The sequence below is a fragment of the Crassostrea angulata genome, chromosome 4, assembly GCF_025612915.1.
Source record: "Crassostrea angulata isolate pt1a10 chromosome 4, ASM2561291v2, whole genome shotgun sequence".
Lineage (NCBI taxonomy): Eukaryota > Metazoa > Mollusca > Bivalvia > Ostreida > Ostreidae > Magallana > Magallana angulata.
Window position 1 is genome coordinate 15,877,102 of NC_069114.1, and position 22,384 is coordinate 15,899,485.

A 22,384-nucleotide genomic window follows, 5' to 3' on the forward strand; every position below is an offset into this window, starting at 1 on the left:
TCTATCTTTTTATTTTGAATTTAGCTACTTGCACAAAGTTAAAGAACAAGTATGTACTACAACAGATTCTGGCATATTGAATCTGGTAAACCTACTTGTTTACAAAATCCATTGTAGCATGGTCTCCCATCCTCCAGAATTTTCTCTGATAAAGGCTCACAAAGCTGTGTTTTGGTTTTGTAGCAGCATGTCTTACATGCATCATCCCCTGTGTAGTAAACAAATCAATGTTAATCTAATCTAAACAAAACAGTATTTGTATTAACAATAATAATTTTTCTGGTTCTTTGATAAACCTTTAAGATGCCTAAATTTTTATTGTAAACTTGAGCTGGCCTTGATTTAAGCAACAAGGAATAAGTCCATTGTATTTTTGATAGGTTGGGATTGAGATACAACAAGGACATCATTTGACTACAAACGAGATTTGTAGTTTTAAAAGACATTATATGTTCATTTGCATTCATTAAGCTCAAACTTTTTCTATGGATATATAAAAGATTTAAAGTTAATGATAAAAAATAACAACTTTAAAAAAAGAAGATGTTTTTAATCATTATTTATTATGTAAAAACAGCTACGTTCTCTTTGATAGATATATAGTTCATGCAAGCTATATGGATTGAAATGGAAATTTTATGATATACATGTACTTGAGGTATTAACTGGGCATGTGAAGAATCAGTTCAGAATATTAACAGATTTTGACATACACTTGAATACTACAGCTACATGTATATAGGTAAAAAAAAAGTTAGTTAAAAGGGTTCATTGACATCATAACCATGCATTCATTAAGTTTTTCCTCTCCTATTACGGAAGTAGAGAAGATTTTCTGAGATTAAATACATGTTCACTTCATATTCAAAATGGCCCCGCCCAAGTGCCTGAACCCAATATCCAGAGACTGTGAATTTTTCCATTTAAGTAGAGGACTTTACGACATCATGACCATATGCATGAATCTAGTTCTTTACAAATTATTATGTGAGAAGAGAATTGTATTTTCTAAGATTAAACACATGTTCACTCTATGGCTATTATTGTCCCAGCCATGGCGTCTCAATCCCTGACCGAAGGACCATGAAATTAACAACTTTGGTAGAAGGCTTCATGAATCTCATAACCACGAATTTAGTTAGTCCCACAAGTTAGGGAGTAGAGAAGAAGATTTGGCCTTTTGTTTGCAAATTTGACTCCTCTCATGTGAACCCAGTGTAGGTAAGGTCATAAAATTTATGTTTTAATTCCTCTTATATTAGAAAGGCTTCAAATAAAAAATGGTAACGATTTTCAAGAATTTAGAAACATATCATTTTTGTTATAGGCGACGAAATACCAATGGGAATAGGTTACCTGCGTCACTCATTTGACCTTATAGTATATTAAATTTCAATTTTACTTTATTATGAACTGGTGAATGTTTTATAATTATTAATTGGGTATAACTGAGCATTGACTTTAAGTCAGGTCAACATCAAAGTTAGACCAGGATATTGGACGGAAGGACGGACGGATTGGTTGACAGACGGACAGACTGATCACTATAGGGCGCACGCAGAGCGGGACCCTAATAAAACAAATAATGTATATTCACCTGAACAGAGGCATGGATATCTGCCCACATCTTTACATGGGTCCAAACATTGTCCACTTTTACATTTCCCATATCTACAATGAGAACCACACCAATCAACACAGCTAACAGCCTTTGGTGTGTTTTCCTTTTTTAAATTCAATAATTATTATTGTACTAATACTTGATAGAAATTAATTGAAACATTTTAAAAGGAACTATTTATTATTGTTATACTTTCATGTTAAATACTAAAATCTGATTGGCTAAGACGCAGTTCATAATTCGTTCTATTACCCTCAGCGTTAGCAACGCACTAAGCAACGGGTAACATTAAAAATTGTTACATGCGCGAAAATTATGCGCGTACGGTTGACAATGGTTTTCTCGGGGTGTCAATTTCAACTGCTACCCTCCCAAACAGGCACTATTTATATTATATTTAATTGTGTTTTCTAAAATAACAATAACAAGAAAACAATGTAGCAATCAATGATGTGTAAACTAAAGATAGCAATCAATGACATGCAAATTGATGGTAGCAATCACTGACATTTATAATGACGTTAGCAATCAATTGCAATGACATGTTATTGCAAAAATCTCACTTGATACTATATGCTTCGGTTGATATAGCAATGCGTTGAATCACGACAGTCTATTTGATGTAACATTTAAACGAATCACAGGTTGCAGTTTAAATATAGAATCGTTTTAATATGCTGATTTGGTACCCGACCACTTTTACGCGGTAATGATATTTTATTTCCCAAGTGCCACTTTGACTTAAAATTAAAAATTTTCTATCAGGACTGCAAATATTTAATAAATCATCCCGAGTTCTCCATTAATCAACTCTTGTTTTTTATGGTGTTAACAAAATCACACCGCTCTCCATCAATATATCAAACAGGTTCCCAATTTAATTTTCAGCATTGTGTTTCCTTGATAAATTCAACCATTTTTAACATATCAATTGAATTTGAGGCAGTAGTTATTGTTTTATCTTATTCCACGAAATTCACAACAGAGACTGACAATAAATATTACAGAAATTGCGTTTTATATAACACCAATCGATCAATGGCAAACTCATTTTTACAAATGGGTGTGCCTTAAATCCTGCACAATTTGTAATTTACAGCGCAATGTTAGTCTAATCTGTGATTAACCGTATTTTGTAACTTACTCTGTCTGTAGGAACATTAATTTACCTCAAAATTCATCAGAAAAAGAATATAATATTGATGTTGACGGATTGTCGCTTTAATTACCCACCTCAGATTGTTAAATGCACGTGCAGATTGGGTCGCTATTTTACACAGGTTTACATGCATACAAACCACACTTCTTTTTTATGGAGATAATGGCGATGTTTCAAAGATTTTCAGTACAGATTTATTGAAAGTGAATAGGAGAAGAGTTATAGGGATAGTGTAACACGTCTAATGGATTTCACGGCATGTCAATCAGAATTGATCTACATTTTGAATCAAGCTTTTTTGTGAGGCAAAAAATAGCACTATTGCCGCCAGATAACAGTTTGTTCAATTCATGCGATATTCCACATATGGTCCATTGTGAATGGTAACATAAAATATATTTGTTCACTAAACAGCTTCCGACGAATTTCTTAACAAAACTGATAACTTCATTCGATGCGCGAAGAACATTCTGTGCGGTCTTTAACTATATGAGCCCTTCCCTGCTTTTAGAAAACTTTTTTTTTGGGGGGGGGGGGGGGGTATCACTAACATCGTTTAAACATGTATGTTTAACTAACAAGCACAACTTTATTTTAAGTTTTCTTTCTCCTATGTTTTTTTCTACGTGTTAGTCTTCATGAATTTGATAAATGGGCGGCAATCAGAATCTTTGAAATATACACCAATTAGAAAGTGTCGTATTAGTGCCAATTAGAAAAGCAATGCTATATCGGCAGTAGAGTATACTTACAAGCGAGATTTGCAATAAACGAACTAGCTTTCCAGGACATGTGTAATGAAGGTAGCGATCAATTGCAATGACGGGTTAAACAAAGGTAGCAATCAATGACGTGTAAAAAATAAAGTAGCAATCCATGACATGAAAAACGAAGGTAGCAATCAATGTCATAAATACTGAAAGTAGCAAACAATGGCATGTTAAACGAAAATAACAACCATAACAAGTCAAATGAAGGTAGTATTCAACGATATGCAAAGGAAGGTAGCAATCAATGACATATAATGAAAGTAGCAAACGATGGCAAGTTAAACGAAAAAAACAATCACTGACAAATCAAACGACATGTAAATGAAGGTAGCAATCAATGACATGTGACAAGATCGTAGCAATCAACATGTTATTTGAAGGTCGCAATAAATGACATTAGATGAAAGTGAAATCAGAACATGTAAATGAAGGTGGCAACTAATGACAGGTAATTTGAAGGTAGCAATCAATGACATGTAAAATGAAGGTAAAGATGAAGGAATCAAAGCATGTTAAATGAAGGTGGGAATCAATGACATGTAAAATGAAAGTAGCAATCAATGACAATTGTAGTTTGAACGTAGCAATCAATGATGTGTAAGACTAAACTAGCAATTATTGGCACGTAAAATGAAGATAACAATCAATGACATGATGTAGATTAAAAGTATCAATAAATGACACGTCAAATGAAGGTAGCAATCAATGACTTGTTACAAAGGAAAGCGATAAATCATTGACCACATGTTAAACTAACAATCAATGACATGTAAAATGAAGGTAGCAATCAATGACATGCTAAAAAAAGAACGATAAATCATTGACCACATCTTCACCTAACAATCAATGACATGTAAAATGAAGGTAACAATTAATGACATGTTAAAAAGGTAGCAATCAATGCATGTAAGACTAAAGTAGCAATCCACGGTATGTAAAGATGAAGGTATGTATCAATGAAATGATGTAGAACGAAGGTAGTAATCAATGTAATTATGAAGAACGTAGGTAGCAATTAATGTAATGTACAATGAAAGTAGCAACCAATGCCACGTGAAAATGAAGGTAGCTATCAAAGGCATGATGTAGAACGAAGGTAGCAATCAATGTAATGATGTAGAATGAAGGTAGCAATCAATGAAAAGTGCAATAAAAGTAGCAACCAATAACATGTTAAATAAAGATAGCAATGATGTCATGTAAAACAAATGAAGGCAACAATCAACAACATGTATAATGAATAAAGGTAGCAATAAATGACATGTAAAACAAAGGTAGCAATCAATGGCATGGATAATGTTAGATAGCAATCAATGACATGATGTAAAATTGGAGTAGATGTAAACTCACCCATTTAGACAGGAGGTATTGTCGACTTTAAAAGTGGCTTTTGGACAGGTAAGGCCTCCACTGATTAGGGTCAAGGATAAGGTAATGGATATTGAAACCAACAATGGCATTTAATGCAACAAGCACTTGTTACCAATGTTGCATTACAAAGGTAATTTTGTCCCAAACGCCTTCTTAAACCCTTTACATTAAAAGGAAATTCATGTATGCCTCTTTTTTTAAGTACGTTCACTAAAAATATAAGAAAACGAATGACTTGCGTTGCTAAGGATACTTGCAATGGGATTTCCCCTTGCAATCAAAGTTGTCGTCAAACTGGTCTAAGCACTGATAACCGGGCGGTGCAACAGTACAATTCACACAGCAAGCATAGTTCATGGGGCTGAAAAGTCAGAAGAACATCTCAGTAAGTATAAATCTTATAAACATGCAATAATTCAATATTCAACAAAGATACTTTCACAACAAAGTAAAATCTATTGAATGAATGATTTTCAAACATCACAGTTAAGTACCAGTATAATGAATCTTACCTGCATTGAATTTGACCTCGAACTTTGACCCTGAACTCACACTTTTCATTACAGCATTTGTCGCCTGTGTAGCCAGCATCACATTCTTCATTCTTGTCCAGACGGCCATTACCACATAAGCCCTGTCCTGAGTCTGATGCCTCTTTATATAATGTTATGAAAAATTAATAAAAAGCAAAAAGACCTTGGACTTTCTGTGGGATGTAGCTACCTAGTTTGCTCATCAAAACAAATAGTGTGTACTTTCTTTCTGATTTGCTATTAGAAGCTTACAAATATTCATAGACTGTTTTTGAAATTGATGGTGTTTCAACAGAAATATACAGTCCTGTACACAGTCGGACAGATGTTGCTGCAGTTAATGAATAAATGTCAGGTTCCTGCTCAAACCTCAGACTATGAGCAACTTTTGAATGACAGACTAGTTAAACACATCATATCAGAATGAGTAGTTTTAATTTTCTCTTGTTACCTCTATCCCTCAAAATCACTATGCGTCATTTATTCAATTGTAATAACCAATCAACCAAATAATGGCAGATAAAATGACAAGCGCAAACCAATATGCCACGTTTTTTTTTGTTCAAACAATGTACATGTATGTTAACATACAAATGCTGCTCAGCAAAGAATAAAACACATACATCTAAAATAGTTTACCTTTAAAGCAGTCATATCCTTTCATCATTACAACTTTGTAAATGTACTGTTTACTACATGGCGAAAAGAGCTAAAAAAAAAAATATAGTACAATGTCATACATTTTGCAAACAAAACATTTTCTTTGATTGCTTCAGTTGGAGTAGAATAAATCAAACGAATTGACATGGGAAAAAGAAGACAAAAGAAATGTGGATGCATTAGAGAAATGGAGTGTAGAAGTGTGAAATGTTCAACAAGTCTGATCTACCTGATTATTTTTTTCGTATCCAGAGACGGCGGAAGGATACATGATAAAGCGGCCACCGTCTGAAGTGGAGGGGGCGCAGTTATCAGTGTCCGGGTCATGTTCACTCCCCCAATTATGACCTACAAATTTTACAATTAAGCCATAAAATCTGTGTATTAGGCTACAACAGAATGATACTGTAAAAATATTACATTTGGCTGTGTATTTTATTTAGTTTTAGTGATAAAAAGAATTAACAGATATACTCACCAAATTCTGAAAATATAAAAAAGAAGAAAAAATTATTTTCATACAAAAGGTTTGATAACTGCAGATTCTAAGTACAAATACATGTACAAAATTGACTGAAAACAGCTAGCTTTTACAAATTTATTTATTCAAATTTATTCAAGAGTACATTTTAAAATGGTATAGTTAAGTGAGTCTAATAGGACAGAAAACCCATGGGAAATAATGGGTTTAAAACTTCAAACAAATATAGTTACTTCAGAGTTTGTACTGTAAACAAGAGGCCCATAGGGCCACATCGCTCACCTGAGCAACAATGAGCGTTCAAAAGATATTGTGGTATATGACCCTCGGTAGAATAACAAAAAAATAAATATTGTAAAGTATTCCAATTTTACACTTATTTTTGCATACACGTAATCTTTGACATTGTACCTTCATGAAATACTCTTTTTACACAGAATAAGAAAATCCTACGCAAGATATAGAACTAAATATTTGGTAGGGGTACACTGTTATATAACTTCTAATTCCCTGTATTTTCGTTCTGCCCCCCCCCCCCCCCCACTTAATAAAGCGATCAAAATATATGAGAGCATATAGGTACATTTTTTTCCTCAACTACTTACTAGTAGTTATTGTATTTTTTTTTAAATATAATAGTTATTGACTGTATTTTATCAAAAAAATCCTACATGTATATATGTGAAGAAGAAAATTGCACCTCAATGTGCTCAATTTCTCAAATTAAAAATATTCAACAATTTAATTTGTCTTCTCCATTATAATTAAATGACTGTTGTTTACCTCGCGTAAACTCGACTTTTATAACTTTACTCACACTTGATTGATGAATACACTGGAATGAAAAATGTTGTCATGTGACATGTTAAAGAGCTATAAAAATCAATGTTACCGTAGTGACAGGCACATCACTCTAATTTACTATGGCCCACCCATTATTTTAATTTTTATTCAAAAATAACAAATGGCTACAAACCAGGATAATTTTCCGCTGTAATATTTTCTTAGGAATAGCGATAATTCTTTTATTCCCGCAACAGAAATGTGTCAGAACTATGGAAACTGTTTTAACGATATCGTTTTTATTTACTTACATTTCACATTATTTATTGTATAAAGAGGGGGCCCCAGAGAGTATTATATACAGCAAATCATTCTTTATTTTTTTTTTTTGTGTACAAGTATTTATCATACTCTCATTCATATGGAATTTCTAATGATCAACCAAAATTTCAGCGTCAATCGTAGAATTATAAGCAAGATGAGTTCAAAATTTTGCTAGGTTTGAGTCACATTTTGTTCACATGAGTTTATTACATTCAGCTTAAGATTTTTAACTTGGTATTTCCTATTCGAAATTTAAAATGGAAAAAAATGAATGGCCTCAGATCTGTGTACAAACATAGAATTGTGAGCAAATCTCTGTATCTTGCTTATAATTCGAAGCTTAACACTCAAATATGGTAAGTATATAGAAATTGTAAACAATTAAACCCAAGAAACATTAACTATAACAAATAAAGAACACAATTTATTTTTCAAAATGAATCATATACATGTATATACCTACATATTTCCGTCAGCGATATTAAACTCTATTCAAACACTGAATAAACTCGAGAAAATGCCGAGCATCTCAACAAAACATATTGCATTATTCTTCCATTACGCAAAAGATGATACCGAATTACCGAAAGCCTAAATGAATTGCATTTAAGTTCTTTCTTAATACATAAGATGTTGCTTAATTTGCGCAGGTAAACAGTAAACTGTTTGATTTACCAATATCTCTGTTTGATTTGATACGTAAAAATCAGGAAATACAAGCGACAGTTCCCAGGTTAACGCAAAGCATAAATGAAAACGAAACGAAAATCACAACAAGCTAACACCACCGTCATATGTGAAAACTGTCAACGCATTGAAATATTTAGCCTCAATTTACTTCACAAAATCAGCACCAATGTATTTTGCATGTTTCAAAGATTCCCTTTGTACAGGAACTGTTGCAAAACAAACAAATTCATCATTATCAGATCGACCCGTTTATCATATAGTGTCATGGCTGCTTTAAACAAAGAACCTCGCTTTAGAAGTATGGAATACGAGTCTTGGTAAAATGGATAAGCAAACCCGGGCCGGGGCAAAATAAAAGCCGGAGCAGATTGGCAATCGTCAATTCCAATTACGCATTATTTTGCAGCAATGTTTACAGCGAATACAAATATACTGGTCAGTAAATATCTTGAAATTTTTATGAGATTGGCAGATTAATAACTGTCAATCTTTTGTTTTGCCCTGGTCCGGTCATGCCTACCCATTTTACCAAGACTCATGGATGCTATAAATTGCTTGAAACACGCCTTTTCTTTCTTATTACTTTCATAATAACTCAGATTTGAAACAGAATTAGCCCATAATTTTTGCAATTTATATTTTCCTTCCCATAAGGATTATTCATGCTAAATTACATTGAATTTGCCTCAGTAGGTCTTGAGAAGAAGATTTTTTAAAATGCACCCCCCCCCTTTTTTTTTTTTTACAGTTTTGAGGTTTTCTCCGCTTTCAATGAAAATTTTTCTTTCATTTCTGCAATTTATATTCATCTTTCCATAAGAATGCTTTGAGCCAAATTTGGTTGAATTTGGTTAAGTGGTTTTAGAGAAGAAGTTCAAAATGTTTTACAGACGGACAGACAGACGTACACACAGACGGACAGACGGACAGACGGACGAACAGATGGACGACGGACAAAATGTGATCAGAATAGCTCACTTGAGCTTTCAGCTCAGGTGAGCTAAAAAGGTAATGCATTTCAATGTCAATTTAGATTTATTTTGGGAAATTACTATTAAAAAAAGATCAAAAGGGATATCAAAGTTAATGTATTTCTAATGCATTCATGGATTTAAAAAAAACGCTTGACAGACCGTGAGCTGTAGTGATGGTGGCTTGGTGGATGAGAGCTTGGCTTCCATCAGGATTACGGTAGGTACTGAGTCCAGTGTTTGCTGCCATTTTTCTACCGTCCTTATATGCCACTGCAGAAAATCAGTATCACTGTTAATGATATGAACATGATCAAACTTAAACAATAGAATATTTTTGTCACTCTGCAATTCTGTAAATAAACTTCATGCATGATGTACACAGATGAGTCACTTAAGAGTAATGATGATTTTTAAGAAATGAGATGAAAAATGAGAAAATTTAATAGAAAGGATTGTATCCTTTACACAAAAAAACTCAAAAGTACTGAAGGTATGGTATGAAACTGCCCAAAAAGAGATGACTCTCAGTACTTTCAGTACTTTGATTGCTAGTTGACTTTGATGCAGCCACACATCAGTGTCAAACTTTTTTCCAAACAATATGTAAAAATCAAAGTACTGAAGAACTGCCAGGAGATGATTTTGTCGATGTTTATTTATTTTAAAATCAATGATATTTTATTTTGCATGACAAGTACATGTATTTTCTAATTTGAATTCCGCACATTTTTGTAATATTAATTTTTGGACCTTTTCGACAAAAATGTCGTAAACGCCATATGAATAATGTTAAATAATACATAAAGATAGAATTAAATAAATCAAACTATGTATCAGTAATAGAAATATTTCTCGAAAATTGTATGGATTCAAGCAATATTTAACTTTAGTCTCATTCAACCAAATGCTCGGCTGACACAGTAAATCTCCAACAGGGATTTACGCAGACAGCCGAGCGTCGAGATGAACGAGACTATATTGAACTCTGGCGTAGAAATACATACGACTACAAAAAATATTTAACTTGTTCTTACCATTTAAAATCTGACTATTTTCAAGGTATTTAAAAATAAGTTTCCTTGAAAAACAATGCTTTAGCATACATTACATCGAATTCATCAATTATTTTCAAGAACTAAGTCTTGACAAACGGATGCCAGAAAAAAAGTATTCAGAAAAGCTTACTTGAGCTTTCAGTTCAGGTGAGCTAAAAATGAAATGGTATTTCTATTTGGATACTGATCAGTAAAATTTTCATCCTGTTAAGACTATTTACATGGAAATTAACAAGAGGCCTAGGTGCTACATCGCTCACCGGAGCAGCAATATCCTTAACTCTGATCGAATAAGCATTACATTATCAAAATCAAAACCCACTTTGTGGGTCAACTTTTCTGGCCTACTAGTTTTTGAGAAAAAGATCTTGAAAGATTTTCTCTCAACTTTTCTGTAGAACAAACTTGAATCTACACTACCTGAGGATGCCTCCACAATGGACAAATTTTGATCAGAAAAGCTCACTTGAGCTTTCAGCTCAGGTGAGCTAAAAAGTAAAAGCAACCACAAAAATTACAATATATGTATCGATCATTACATAAAAAAAGCAAATAACTACTGAATACAGGGCTATTTTTGCCCCGTGTTATTTTCTTCCTTTTACACTTCAAACAGTTTTGCCCTGTCTTGAATTTGCACAGACACAGTTGTGTTTAAAAAGTGATAATTTGAGACACTGAAAAATGCACAGTCTTAAGGTGGTACGGGTCACTACCATGTTGTGACGCATTGTTTATCCAGATAAACAACAAAACCAAGCGTAATTAGTAGTTTCTTTCCCGTTCTTGTCACCTAACAGCATAGCGCAGTGGGTTGGAGGGTTTGCTATGAATCTGTAAGTCATGAGTTGGAATCCTGCTGGGTTTTTTACAATTTTTAACTCTCCCAAAATTTTTAAAGCTTTTTTTTTGTATAAATATTGTAAAATTTGAAAATTGTAAACCGATAAAAGAATTTTTATTATAATGTTCTTCATTAATTAATTTACATTAATATCAACAGATATCCTATACCACCTTAAATTTGCGCACTGACAGTATGATGTAGAATGCATACTAAAATTCTTTTGCAATTTTTTATTGAAAACCTAGCTACGAAAACTTACATGTATTATACATGTATTAATTATCAAGTAATTTAATTTTAAACATTACACATGGCATGCTTTGAAAATATAGTGACATAATAAGAAATAATACAACTACAAAATACTGAATTCATATTTCATAAATAAGTTTCATTTGCCTGAAAACCAAGGTAAGAGATATACTGGTAGAACATGATAGGTCCAGGACAGTTAAGGATTTAGCTAGAGTACATTATTATTAGGGATGTCAAATTGGTCAATTTTTAGTACATGTACTCGGTTATTCGGACGTTTTTCCGATCGAGTACCCGGGTACTCAGTAAGAGTGTAAATAAATATGAACAAGTACATTGATAACTGTAAATATTTGGTCACTTTTATAGAAATTCCTCCTTATGTTTAAGACAAATGTGATTTAACATGTTTGTCGTTCCCCCCACATAGAATAAGCTAGTTTACTCGCACAGCTGATATTTTACGTTTTTTGAATCTTCAGTTCTTTTAAAATATTTCCAGACCTTTGAAGTTTAGGTCTGTTCAATTTCTCAACTGTGTGCTATCTAATTTATAAAATAGACTATATAAACGACGATGTTCAGTGAAAACAAATCATTAAAGTAAGCCAAAAAATAAGGGTCGAAGACAGCCAAAGGTGAGAAAAGCTAGGTAACAGGTGCTTGGTCACGATAATTACTATATAAACACTGCCACAGGCGATAACGGTCATTTAGCATATTTAGAGGCGTAGGAAATCCTAATAACTGTATGTACAAGTGCAATGGACGTTTTAAGTTTTAAAACCGATGTTTTAATGCATTATTAAATAAACTTAGAAATATTAAAAAAATATACATCAGAGTAACCGAGTACCGATTTTAGTATTCAATACTCTGACGTTTGATCAAGTACCTGGTTAACCGGGTACTCGTTGACATCCTTAATTATTATTGATAATTAGTGTAGGATTTCGATGCTCAATGTGCATTCATGCATGATTCTAGTTATTCTAGAGGTGCATAAATTACATGCAAAACTAAAATTTCTGGAACATTTTACCCATGCAAAGTTACATAACAATTGTTGAACCTATATATAGTGAGATTGGTATAATTTTAATTCCCTTGGAAAGCAAGAGGATTTTTCTTTTTCATTACTTTGAATTATTACAGCCATACATAGACAGTGGAAACAGGCAACTCTTAGAAATATTACCTTATTCTATCTAAATACTGTACATATATTATATACATCAATAAGGAAGTTATCATCAAATCTGAGTACTGAAATTTTTTACATTATGCAAGACATACCAAAATCATAGCACACATTAAAAAAATCAATAGAAAAGATAACCCTCTGTTATAGTTGTCAATTAATGTTATCAATGTTTAAATTAGTAAATTGAGATGCTACATTTGTAACTACTTTCAAACTCCTTTTTTTGGTCAATACTTTTTTTTATCAATTTAATTAGTTTTACATATCCACAATATATAAACTGTCAACTGCTAAACCATATGCAAGTATGCCTGCGTATATATATAATCCTTATTTTTAAATTATGTAGGACAAAGCATCCCCAATTATTATTAATTAAGGATCAAGTGTACATAAAACATATTTACTAAGACTGGTTTTGATTTTTAGTAACCCTATATACAAAAAATTACAACAACAAAAAAATACAAAAAATGAAGCCGCAGTGAAATTCAATTATTTAATTTATCTGTAATTTATTTTTAATTACAATGGATGAGCAGACATAAAACTTCAATCGATTCAGGTGAACAAAGAGCATTTACAATACAATACATTGACAAAAAGAACTTATTATTATTAATTATAAAAAGAACAAAAAAGAAAATAAAAGATAAAATTTGACCGAAATTGGAATTTAACTGAGAGATCATCAAATTCCATGAGCTATGGTCACCTGTAATGTACTAAAGGAATAAACAGAACTAAAGGAATACTGTAAATTCCTTATTTTACACGAGTACTTAATTCCGCGATTCTAGTGTTTTGTATCAAAATCAAGAGAATATAAAATCGCGATCAGCAATATTTGATTATAATTTCTTGTAGTTCATAACTGTCTGAAAAATAAAAGCGAGATTTTAAATCCGCTAGGGTTGCTTTTTGCGTTTAAACCTGGAAATTAATGCCTCGCGTTAAATTAGGAATCTACAGTAGACAGAACTTACCCGGAGAACACATTCCACCCAAATCAGTGTTCCTCCACGAAGCTATGTATGCCAAGCCTAGTTTCCCTGGGAACGACTGATATGTGAACAAGTGAGCTAAACAGAAAGCGTAGAACTTCTGATACTCCCAACCAAACATCTGAAAAGTTAAAAAAATATATATATACCGGTAACAAGAGGCCCTGTAGCCACATCACACACACTTCTGATCAAATCAGCTCAGCTTTATAGTAACAAATAAAAAATGTATTTCAACAATTAATTAACAAGCATGTAGCATCAGGGGGGCCTGCCCCCCCCCCCCCTCCCCACTTTTTCTCGCAGCAACAAATTTTTTAAAATTTACATATAAAAAATAGAATGATCGTGGAGTTCCCCCCCCCTTCTTTTGGGAGTGCATGTATGTAAAAAAATTGATATTAAAAAAAACAGGTAATGAGGAGTGAAATTGAAGTAATATACTACTAACCCCCCCCCCCCCCCACACACCCCCACCCCGATTAGGATTTTGAAGATTTTGGGAAACTTAAAATTCCCTTTTTTTCTTTTTTTTTTTTGCTTGTCAAGATTTTTAGGATGAGTCTGGCCCCCCATTTTCAAAAACGTTGCTACGTGCCTGATTAAGTATACTATATTAGTATAAAACTGTGGAAACATCATTGTTCATGGGAGACCAATTAATGTTCAAGGCTTTCATGGGTAGCCCTTAATTGCCCACGAATTTACATCCCCAAGAACATATATGCAAGAATTTGTCTAATGTTTACTAAAATTCTCCCGAACTTGCTTTCAACGAAATTATCTGACCCCAAGAACCACAATTTTTTTTTAACAATCTTGAATCCCTTTTACTAAAGGGCGTATTGTGCCAAGTTTAGTTTAGTTTAACAGACGAGGATTCTCACATCTAGCACGAGTCCCATATCCCGGGGACGGTTCCTCATGTTGTAATGGCGGCCTTGGGGAGGAACATATGTGTAGGAGTCATGCACAATCAGCTGAAACCATAGAAAACAGAGATTCACTTTTATTCTATGTGTGAATTAACATTCAAAGGAAAATGACAACTTTCCCCTGATGCTCTATGCATTTTAAAAATTGTAACCATGTCAAAATAACATAATGATATTAAAGTTGCAAACACTGAAAAAATGTCTAAATTATTAAATTACAAGGCCATTATTATAGCATTAAATGATTTATTTTTGATGTCGTCGAGTCAATAACTGCCGTCAGATGAGCAGACAAATTGAAAAACACCCGTTAGCGAATTATGATCATTTGTCTGCTCAACTGACGGCAGTTATTGACTGATTTGATTTCACTCTGTTCAGATGATTTTAAAGTTATACACACCGAATTTGTAAAGAAATCGCTGTTTAGAGTGTTTCCATATCCGTAGCAAACACACACAAACATTACGCTTACATTGCCAAAAATTGATTGTTAACAGTTACGCCTATTATCCAGTCGACATATACCAGACTGCAGCTAGGAGCCACTAACAGCACCCACCAAGCCCGTAGAAGCTAGCAACCAATAAGGAAAATCATCAAAGAACTGAGAGATTGAAACAAAATGTTATTTTACTTTATTATCGGCATAACAAGAAGATTTATCCATAAATAATTTGTATAAACATTGACAACTTCGAAGCAGAAAAGCTCGCCTGGATTTTATAAATGCGTTTATGCTTAATAAAATGCAATTGATTACCGTATAGCAGGTTAAAATCGCTGTTGGAAAATATCGCCAAGTTTTCATTTTGCAGCAAGTCGCGTTAGGTTGAATTCGCGGAAAACAATAATTTGTAAAACGTAAAATTCAAAGCCGATTTGATTTTACAAAAACCGATTATGGTTACTGGTAATTATTATACGTTCATGTTAAATACTGAAATCTGATTGGTTTATACGCAGTTGATAATCCGTTATATTACCCTCAAACGGGCACTATTTATATAATGGTACATGTATATTGACTCACATTAAAAAAAGGAATTATTTTCATCTGGGTTTCATTTTCAAAATATATTTTGTCGAAAAACAACTATATTGATATCTAATGAAATGCTTCTCGATAAAAACACCGGTTTGTGTAATACCCGTTCATAATTATTGTCCGGTTAATATATCCGTTTCTTTAAGTAGACTGCATTTCTATAATGGAAAGATTGCTTCTGTCACTGGAGTTTACAACTTTGTATGTGCTAGTCACTTGTGCATAGCTTATATAAACACTCTGAGCCCCCAAATCAAATTGTTGTTTACCGATTCCACTCGACAGACAGAATTAGTCATGCATCACCGCACGTGGCTTGGGTACCTGTCACATGTCATGTTTGATTACTGTATTTCTTTTTTAAAGTTTATGTAATAGAATGAATGCGCTTAATAAAGAAATGTTTTGCACAATTCTTGTGGGTAATCTTATTATTCTTTTTAACGAAGTCATTTTAAAAAAACAAATTGTCTCAATAGACATGTGTATGCCTTGTTGGATTTAGTCAAACCGGAAATAGAGGAAAAAACAAAACAAAATGAAAACATGTCTGCTAATCGAAGATCTATCGGTGGATCGTGCAATTTCTCCAGCTTCTAATAGTTACTATTAGCAATAGCCATGGCCGGTTATTATGATAGACATCTTAATACCATTATTTACCTGACAAAATAACTATTATATTAAGCGTGGTCAACTATACTGTTATGCCATTAAGACGGAAACATATTAAGCGTTCGTTGTGTGTTTTCATCCTAAGCTAGTTGATTTAGTAAATTATCATCATTATTATATTCAAATAATTATTTACTACTAGATGTTAAATTCGCGGATTTTTTTTAGCGAATTTAGCAAACATTAACTACGTGAGTTAATTTCCCGCTATACAGTATAAGTATTTTTCTATGCTTGTGCTTAAAAATTGATCAGCGGGTCTATTTACTTCTCTTCGGAAATGATTGCATCGAAAATTCAGAAAAGTAGTCTAATTATTACAAAAATAGGACTATCGGATATCTTACACTGTGATTGTATTCCCTCAAAAAATTAGCCTCTGTCACATATTAAAACCATAGCAAGAGAAATCCAGAAGTAAATATGGGAATATTTTGTGTCAGCAATGTTTTTACGTGAACCTTTGAGAAAAAAAAATAGCTTATATTTATCCAAGAGACTATTTAGCTCACCCGAACTTTGGCATTATTTAGTATTTTATATTGATAAAGAGGTTAAAACTGGACCATTATCTCCCTTATCTTTGAAGTGTGCATTAAAAGGATACCAGGGCGGTGTAGGGAACCTATATGGCTTTTATTTCCCGGTCTCAAATTTGGGCTGTAGGGGTAGAACCAAGTGGCTCCCAGGGGTTCGTGCTCATTTCAAGGGTTTATAGCTCACTTGAGTATGATCACAAGAACTTGGTAACACTAGTACTGGGATTAAGGAGAGAACCTCAAAAAGGATTCATAACAAGCGTTATGACCCCGAGGTACAAAGAGCTCATCCGAATTTTGACATTTTTTTAGTATTTCACAGTTATATAGGGGGTTCAAAGTGGACCATTATTTCCCTTATCTTTGGAGTGTGGTCCAAACGGATACCAGTGCAGTGTAGGGGACCTATATGCCTATTATTCTGTGGTCTCAAGTGAGATATAAACCATTAAAATTAGTTCGAACCCCTGGGAGCCACTTGGTTGAACCTCTTCAACCCTAATTTAAGACCGGGAAATAATAGCTCTATAGGTCCCTTACACTGTCCTTGTTATCCGTTTGATGCATATTTTAAAGATAAGAGAGATAATGGACTATCTTTTACCCCTATATCATTGTGAAATGCTACAAAATCCTAAAACTCGGTATCTTATATATATTTTAGCAATTTTTTCAAGAAAGCTCACGTCAAAACATGGCTGACACTATAAATAGTGCCTGTTTAGGCGGGTTCACAGTTGAAATAGACACCCCTCGAAAGCCATTGTCAACCTCTGCTTCGCGTCGGTTGACAATGGTTTTCTCGGGGTGATCAAATATAAGCACACCCATAAGCAAATACCACTTTTCAGTTGAATTTCCTTTATCTTAAAGTGATTTATTATTCTTGTCCAGGCGAGCTTTACTGCCTCTAAGTTTACAATGCTCATACAAATTATTCATGCATAAATATGTTTAATATAGATTAAGATATTCCGACGATGAAGTAAAATATAATTTTTTTTTAGTTCTCACGGTACTTTGATGATATTCCTTATTGGCTGCAAGCTTCTACATATGGCTGGAAAATGACGCTGCACATGTGTAGAAATTTCTGAACTGTACATGATACTTAAAATAAATAAATAATAAATGTACTTGATACAATAAATAATTCTCATAGGCGTCGTAACCGGTGGTTGGAGGGGGGGGGGGGGGGCTGCGGGGGTTTAGCCCCCCCCCCCCTCCACCCCCTCAATTTATGCATACAAAAGTTTTGTTTTTTTTTCTTGTCAAGACTTTTGATGAGTCTCGCCCCCCCCCCCCCCACACACACACTTTCAATTTGCTTCCGGCGCTTCTGATTCTTAACAATATTTTACATAGCTTTAATATTTGAAAACGATATTTGATTTACAAAATAAATGCACAGTTTGTGTAAATATATTTTATCGTGATGTAACAATTGCATCGGCTACAAATTGCCAGATCTACCCGTGTGTGATAAGATTATGTGCAAGTGTTGCTACTTTTGCAAAGCCATTGCGGTTTTAAAAAACATACGTAATTACAGATAACAAATCTCACCGAGACAAGGCATCACCTTTATGGGGCATCACCTACAGTACCGAACAGACCCAACCTAACACCTGAGTAAACCCCAACTAAACCCCGGGTTTACTTTTTGGGTTTACTTTGGGCTAACTCTGGGTTAACTTTTTGAAAATGTGGGTCCACTTGGTGTTTACTTTGGGCTTACTCGGGGTTTACTTTGGGTTTACTTTGAAATTGCTTTTGAGGTCAACTGTATGCACTGAAGTCTGAAGCAGACTAGTATTTTATCTTACCATCCCACTGTCTGTAATTCCTACCCTTTGTATGTTCCGAGTACACAGTTAGCGTCTGCTTTTAGGGGTATACTTCTGACTGGGTTTACTTTCTGTGTCTAATCTGGGTTTACAATGGGTTTACTCTGGGTCCACTCTAGTAAACTCGAAGTAAATCCAGAGTAAACCCAGAAAGTAAACCCAGTGTTAAGTTGGGGCTCACTTTCTGTTAGGTTGGGTCTGATCGGTAATATATATTTAATTTATTTTTAATTACAATGGATGAGCAGACATAAAACTTCAATCGATTCAGGTGAACAAAGAGCATTTACAATACAATACATTGACAAAAAGAACTTATTATTATTAATTATAAAAAGAACAAAAAAGAAAATAAAAGATAAAATTTGACCGAAATTGGAATTTAACTGAGAGATCATCAAATTCCATGAGCTATGGTCACCTGTAATGCACTAAAGGAATAAACAGAACTAAAGGAATACTGTAAATTCCTTATTTTACACGAGTACTTAATTCCGCGATTCTAGTGTTTTGTATCAAAATCAAGAGAATATAAAATCGCGATCAGCAATATTTGATTATAATTTCTTGTAGTTCATAACTGTCTGAAAAATAAAAGCGAGATTTTAAAATCCGCTAGGGTTGCTTTTTGCGTTTTAACCTGGAAATTAATGCCTCGCGTTAAATTAGGAATCTACAGTAGACAGAACTTACCCGGAGAACACATTCCACCCAAAGCAGTGTTCCTCCACGAAGCTATGTATGCCAAGCCTAGTTTCCCTGGGAACGACTGATATGTGAACAAGTGAGCTAAACAGAAAGCGTAGAACTTCTGATACTCCCAACCAAACATCTGAAAAGTTAAAAAAATATATATATACCGGTAACAAGAGGCCCTGTAGCCACATCGCACACACTTCTGATCAAATCAGCTCAGCTTTATAGTAACAAATAAAAAATGTATTTCAACAATTAATTAACAAGCATGTAGCATCAGGGGGGCCTGGCCCCCCCCCCCTCCCCACTTTTTCTCGCAGCAACAAATTTTTTAAAATTTACATATAAAAAATAGAATGATCGTGGAGTTCCCCCCTTTTTTTGGGAGTACATGTATGTAAAAAAAATTGATATTAAAAAAAAAAACAGGTAATGAGGAGTGAAATTGAAGAAATATACTACTACCCCCCCCCCCCCCACACCCCCACACCCCCACCCCGATTAGGATTTTGAAGATTTTGGGAAACTTAAAATTCCCTTTTTTTCTTTTTTTTTTTTTGCTTGTCAAGATTTTTAGGATGAGTCTGGCCCCCCATTTTCAAAAACGTTGCTACGTGCCTGATTAAGTATACTATATTAGTATAAAACTGTGGAAACATCATTGTTCATGGGAGACCAATTAATGTTCAAGGCTTTCATGGGTAGCCCTTAATTGCCCACGAATTTACATCCCCAAGAACATATATGCAAGAATTTGTCTAATGTTTACTAAAATTCTCCCGAACTTGCTTTCAACGAAATTATCTGACCCCAAGAACCACAATTTTTTTTTAACAATCTTGAATCCCTTTTACTAAAGGGCGTATTGTGCCAAGTTTAGTTTAGTTTAACAGACGAGGATTCTCACATCTAGCACGAGTCCCATATCCTGGGGTCGGTTCCTCATGTTGTAATGGCGGCCTTGGGGAGGAACATATGTGTAGGAGTCATGCACAATCAGCTGAAACCATAGAAAACAGAGATTCACTTTTATTCTATGTGTGAATTAATATTTAAAAGGAAAATGACAACTTTCCCCTGATGCTCTATGCATTTTAAAAATTGTAACCATGTCAAAATAACATTATGATATTAAAGTTGCAAACACTGAAAAAATGTCTAAATTATTAAATGATAAAGCCATTGTTATAGCATTAATTGATTTAATTTTGATGTCGTGTCAATAACTGCTGTCAGGTGAGCAGACAAATTGAAAAACATATGTTAGCGCATTATGATAACTTGTCTGCTCACTGACGGCAGTTAATGACAGGATGACGTTGGAATATAAATCATTCAATACTTACATTTACATTCCGGCCCTTACTGATGAAATCAATTATTTACTTTAATAAATTGATACAAATTACAGATTATGAAGTTAGTAAATTAGTAACAGCATGAGCAACTGTTTTATATATCCAGTTTAAACTGGTTATTACATAGACTGTTGACTTAAGGTCGATAAGCATGAATTTCAAAATATAATCCTGGAAAATAACTCAGATTTTGTTTAAAACAATAAAATCAACTTTTTCGTTGAATAATTGTAAAACATGGTGTTTTGACAACATGTTTGAAATATATTTTTTAACTGATAACATAGAAATCACTGTTTGGGAACTACTTATGTAAATTACATGTTAATAATTATACACAGTTATTTAGAGGCATTTAAAGATCACAGAATTTAATGGAAAAACACAGTAGAATGTAAATATCTTTTTAAAATAATCAAATTGCAAATATTGTTGATTTCACATGTAGTATTCAATCATATACGATTGTATATTCTTCTTTTTTCTTTATATTAATAAAAAACAATACATATGCATTACATAACCTTCCATTGCATTCTATACTTTAGTCTAGTAATTTAAAATGCCTAACTTGCAGATATATGTTATATGCAATACTTTTAAGTTTTGAATTGATTAATCATATATATCAGTGTGTGCAAAAGCGAAATACTTTAAAATCTAAGAATAGAGAGCTTACCTCTGCAATTTCAAATCCAAGATTCCTGATGTTTGAGCTTGAAACTGGCCAGTATGTTGCCTTATAAATTGCATTTACTCTGCCGATTATTCCAATCTAAACATAATAGTAAAATCAATATGTGTCTGGTATCTATAGTTTGAAATACATTATATGTTTAAGTTATTTCTTCTTGAACACAGTGCAAAAAAAATTATCAAAAAGATTAGTTACAATATATTCTCCTGTTGTTCTTCTATCACTCTGTCCAATATTTTGGAAGAAATAAAAATCGGCAACAATGACCAATCGGCAAACAGTGTCGGTTCCTACGTACGACATTGCCTGACGTTTTTGCCTCATGGGACCTACAAGTAATCGCAGAACAACGTTCTCATCCTCTACATTACTCAAAATGATTATGAATACCGTACCTTTTTTTTCAAATGAAACAAGACGACTGCTGTCTAAAAGAGTTAAAATTGTATAAAAAGTCTGATTAAAGAATATATACCAGACAAGTACACTTGTTTTAGGATGAAAGTAATTTGGACAGGTACCGGTTTACTACATGGCTGCATTAAAGAGGTTTGATCCTCTTATTTTGGGTAGCCATTTTGGGTCACCTCTAGTCTGTAAATGCTGTGTCATATATGAATTCTACTTGTAAATTCCATTTTTACAATGCCAAATAAACTATACTGAATAAAATAGTGAAGGAAAAATTCCATATTTAGAGAGTATAGTAAGGGACTATATTTTGTGGCGGAAGGTTTTTAAGAAGAAAATGAACATTTTTCATAACTCAGTTGAGTACCGTAATTTTAGCTTTCTTATTTTCCGTGCAGACCAAATTTTCAGATAGTTTATGCATTGGGATACCTTCGTGTTGTTTCA

At 33.5% G+C, this 22,384-nt stretch overlaps 1 protein-coding gene across 1 annotated transcript in view; it reads right to left on the minus strand.

The window, feature by feature from the left end:
* LOC128180124 (ADAM 17-like protease) overlaps window positions 1–21,850 on the minus strand; it is a 34,592-nt gene extending 12,742 nt beyond the window's left edge. Inside the window, exons 1-13 of the mRNA XM_052847988.1 lie at window positions 21,722–21,850; window positions 21,509–21,604; window positions 20,379–20,471; window positions 13,714–13,852; window positions 9,526–9,636; window positions 6,593–6,598; window positions 6,344–6,462; window positions 6,094–6,163; window positions 5,434–5,575; window positions 5,175–5,282; window positions 4,901–4,960; window positions 1,598–1,671; window positions 96–208 (exon numbers count right to left, since the gene is read on the minus strand). Coding sequence (XP_052703948.1) covers window positions 96–208; window positions 1,598–1,671; window positions 4,901–4,960; window positions 5,175–5,282; window positions 5,434–5,575; window positions 6,094–6,163; window positions 6,344–6,462; window positions 6,593–6,598; window positions 9,526–9,636; window positions 13,714–13,852; window positions 20,379–20,471; window positions 21,509–21,604; window positions 21,722–21,850 — 1,260 coding nt within the window. The remainder of the gene's footprint in view (window positions 1–95; window positions 209–1,597; window positions 1,672–4,900; window positions 4,961–5,174; window positions 5,283–5,433; window positions 5,576–6,093; window positions 6,164–6,343; window positions 6,463–6,592; window positions 6,599–9,525; window positions 9,637–13,713; window positions 13,853–20,378; window positions 20,472–21,508; window positions 21,605–21,721) is intronic.
* Between the last annotated feature and the right edge of the window lie 534 nt (window positions 21,851–22,384).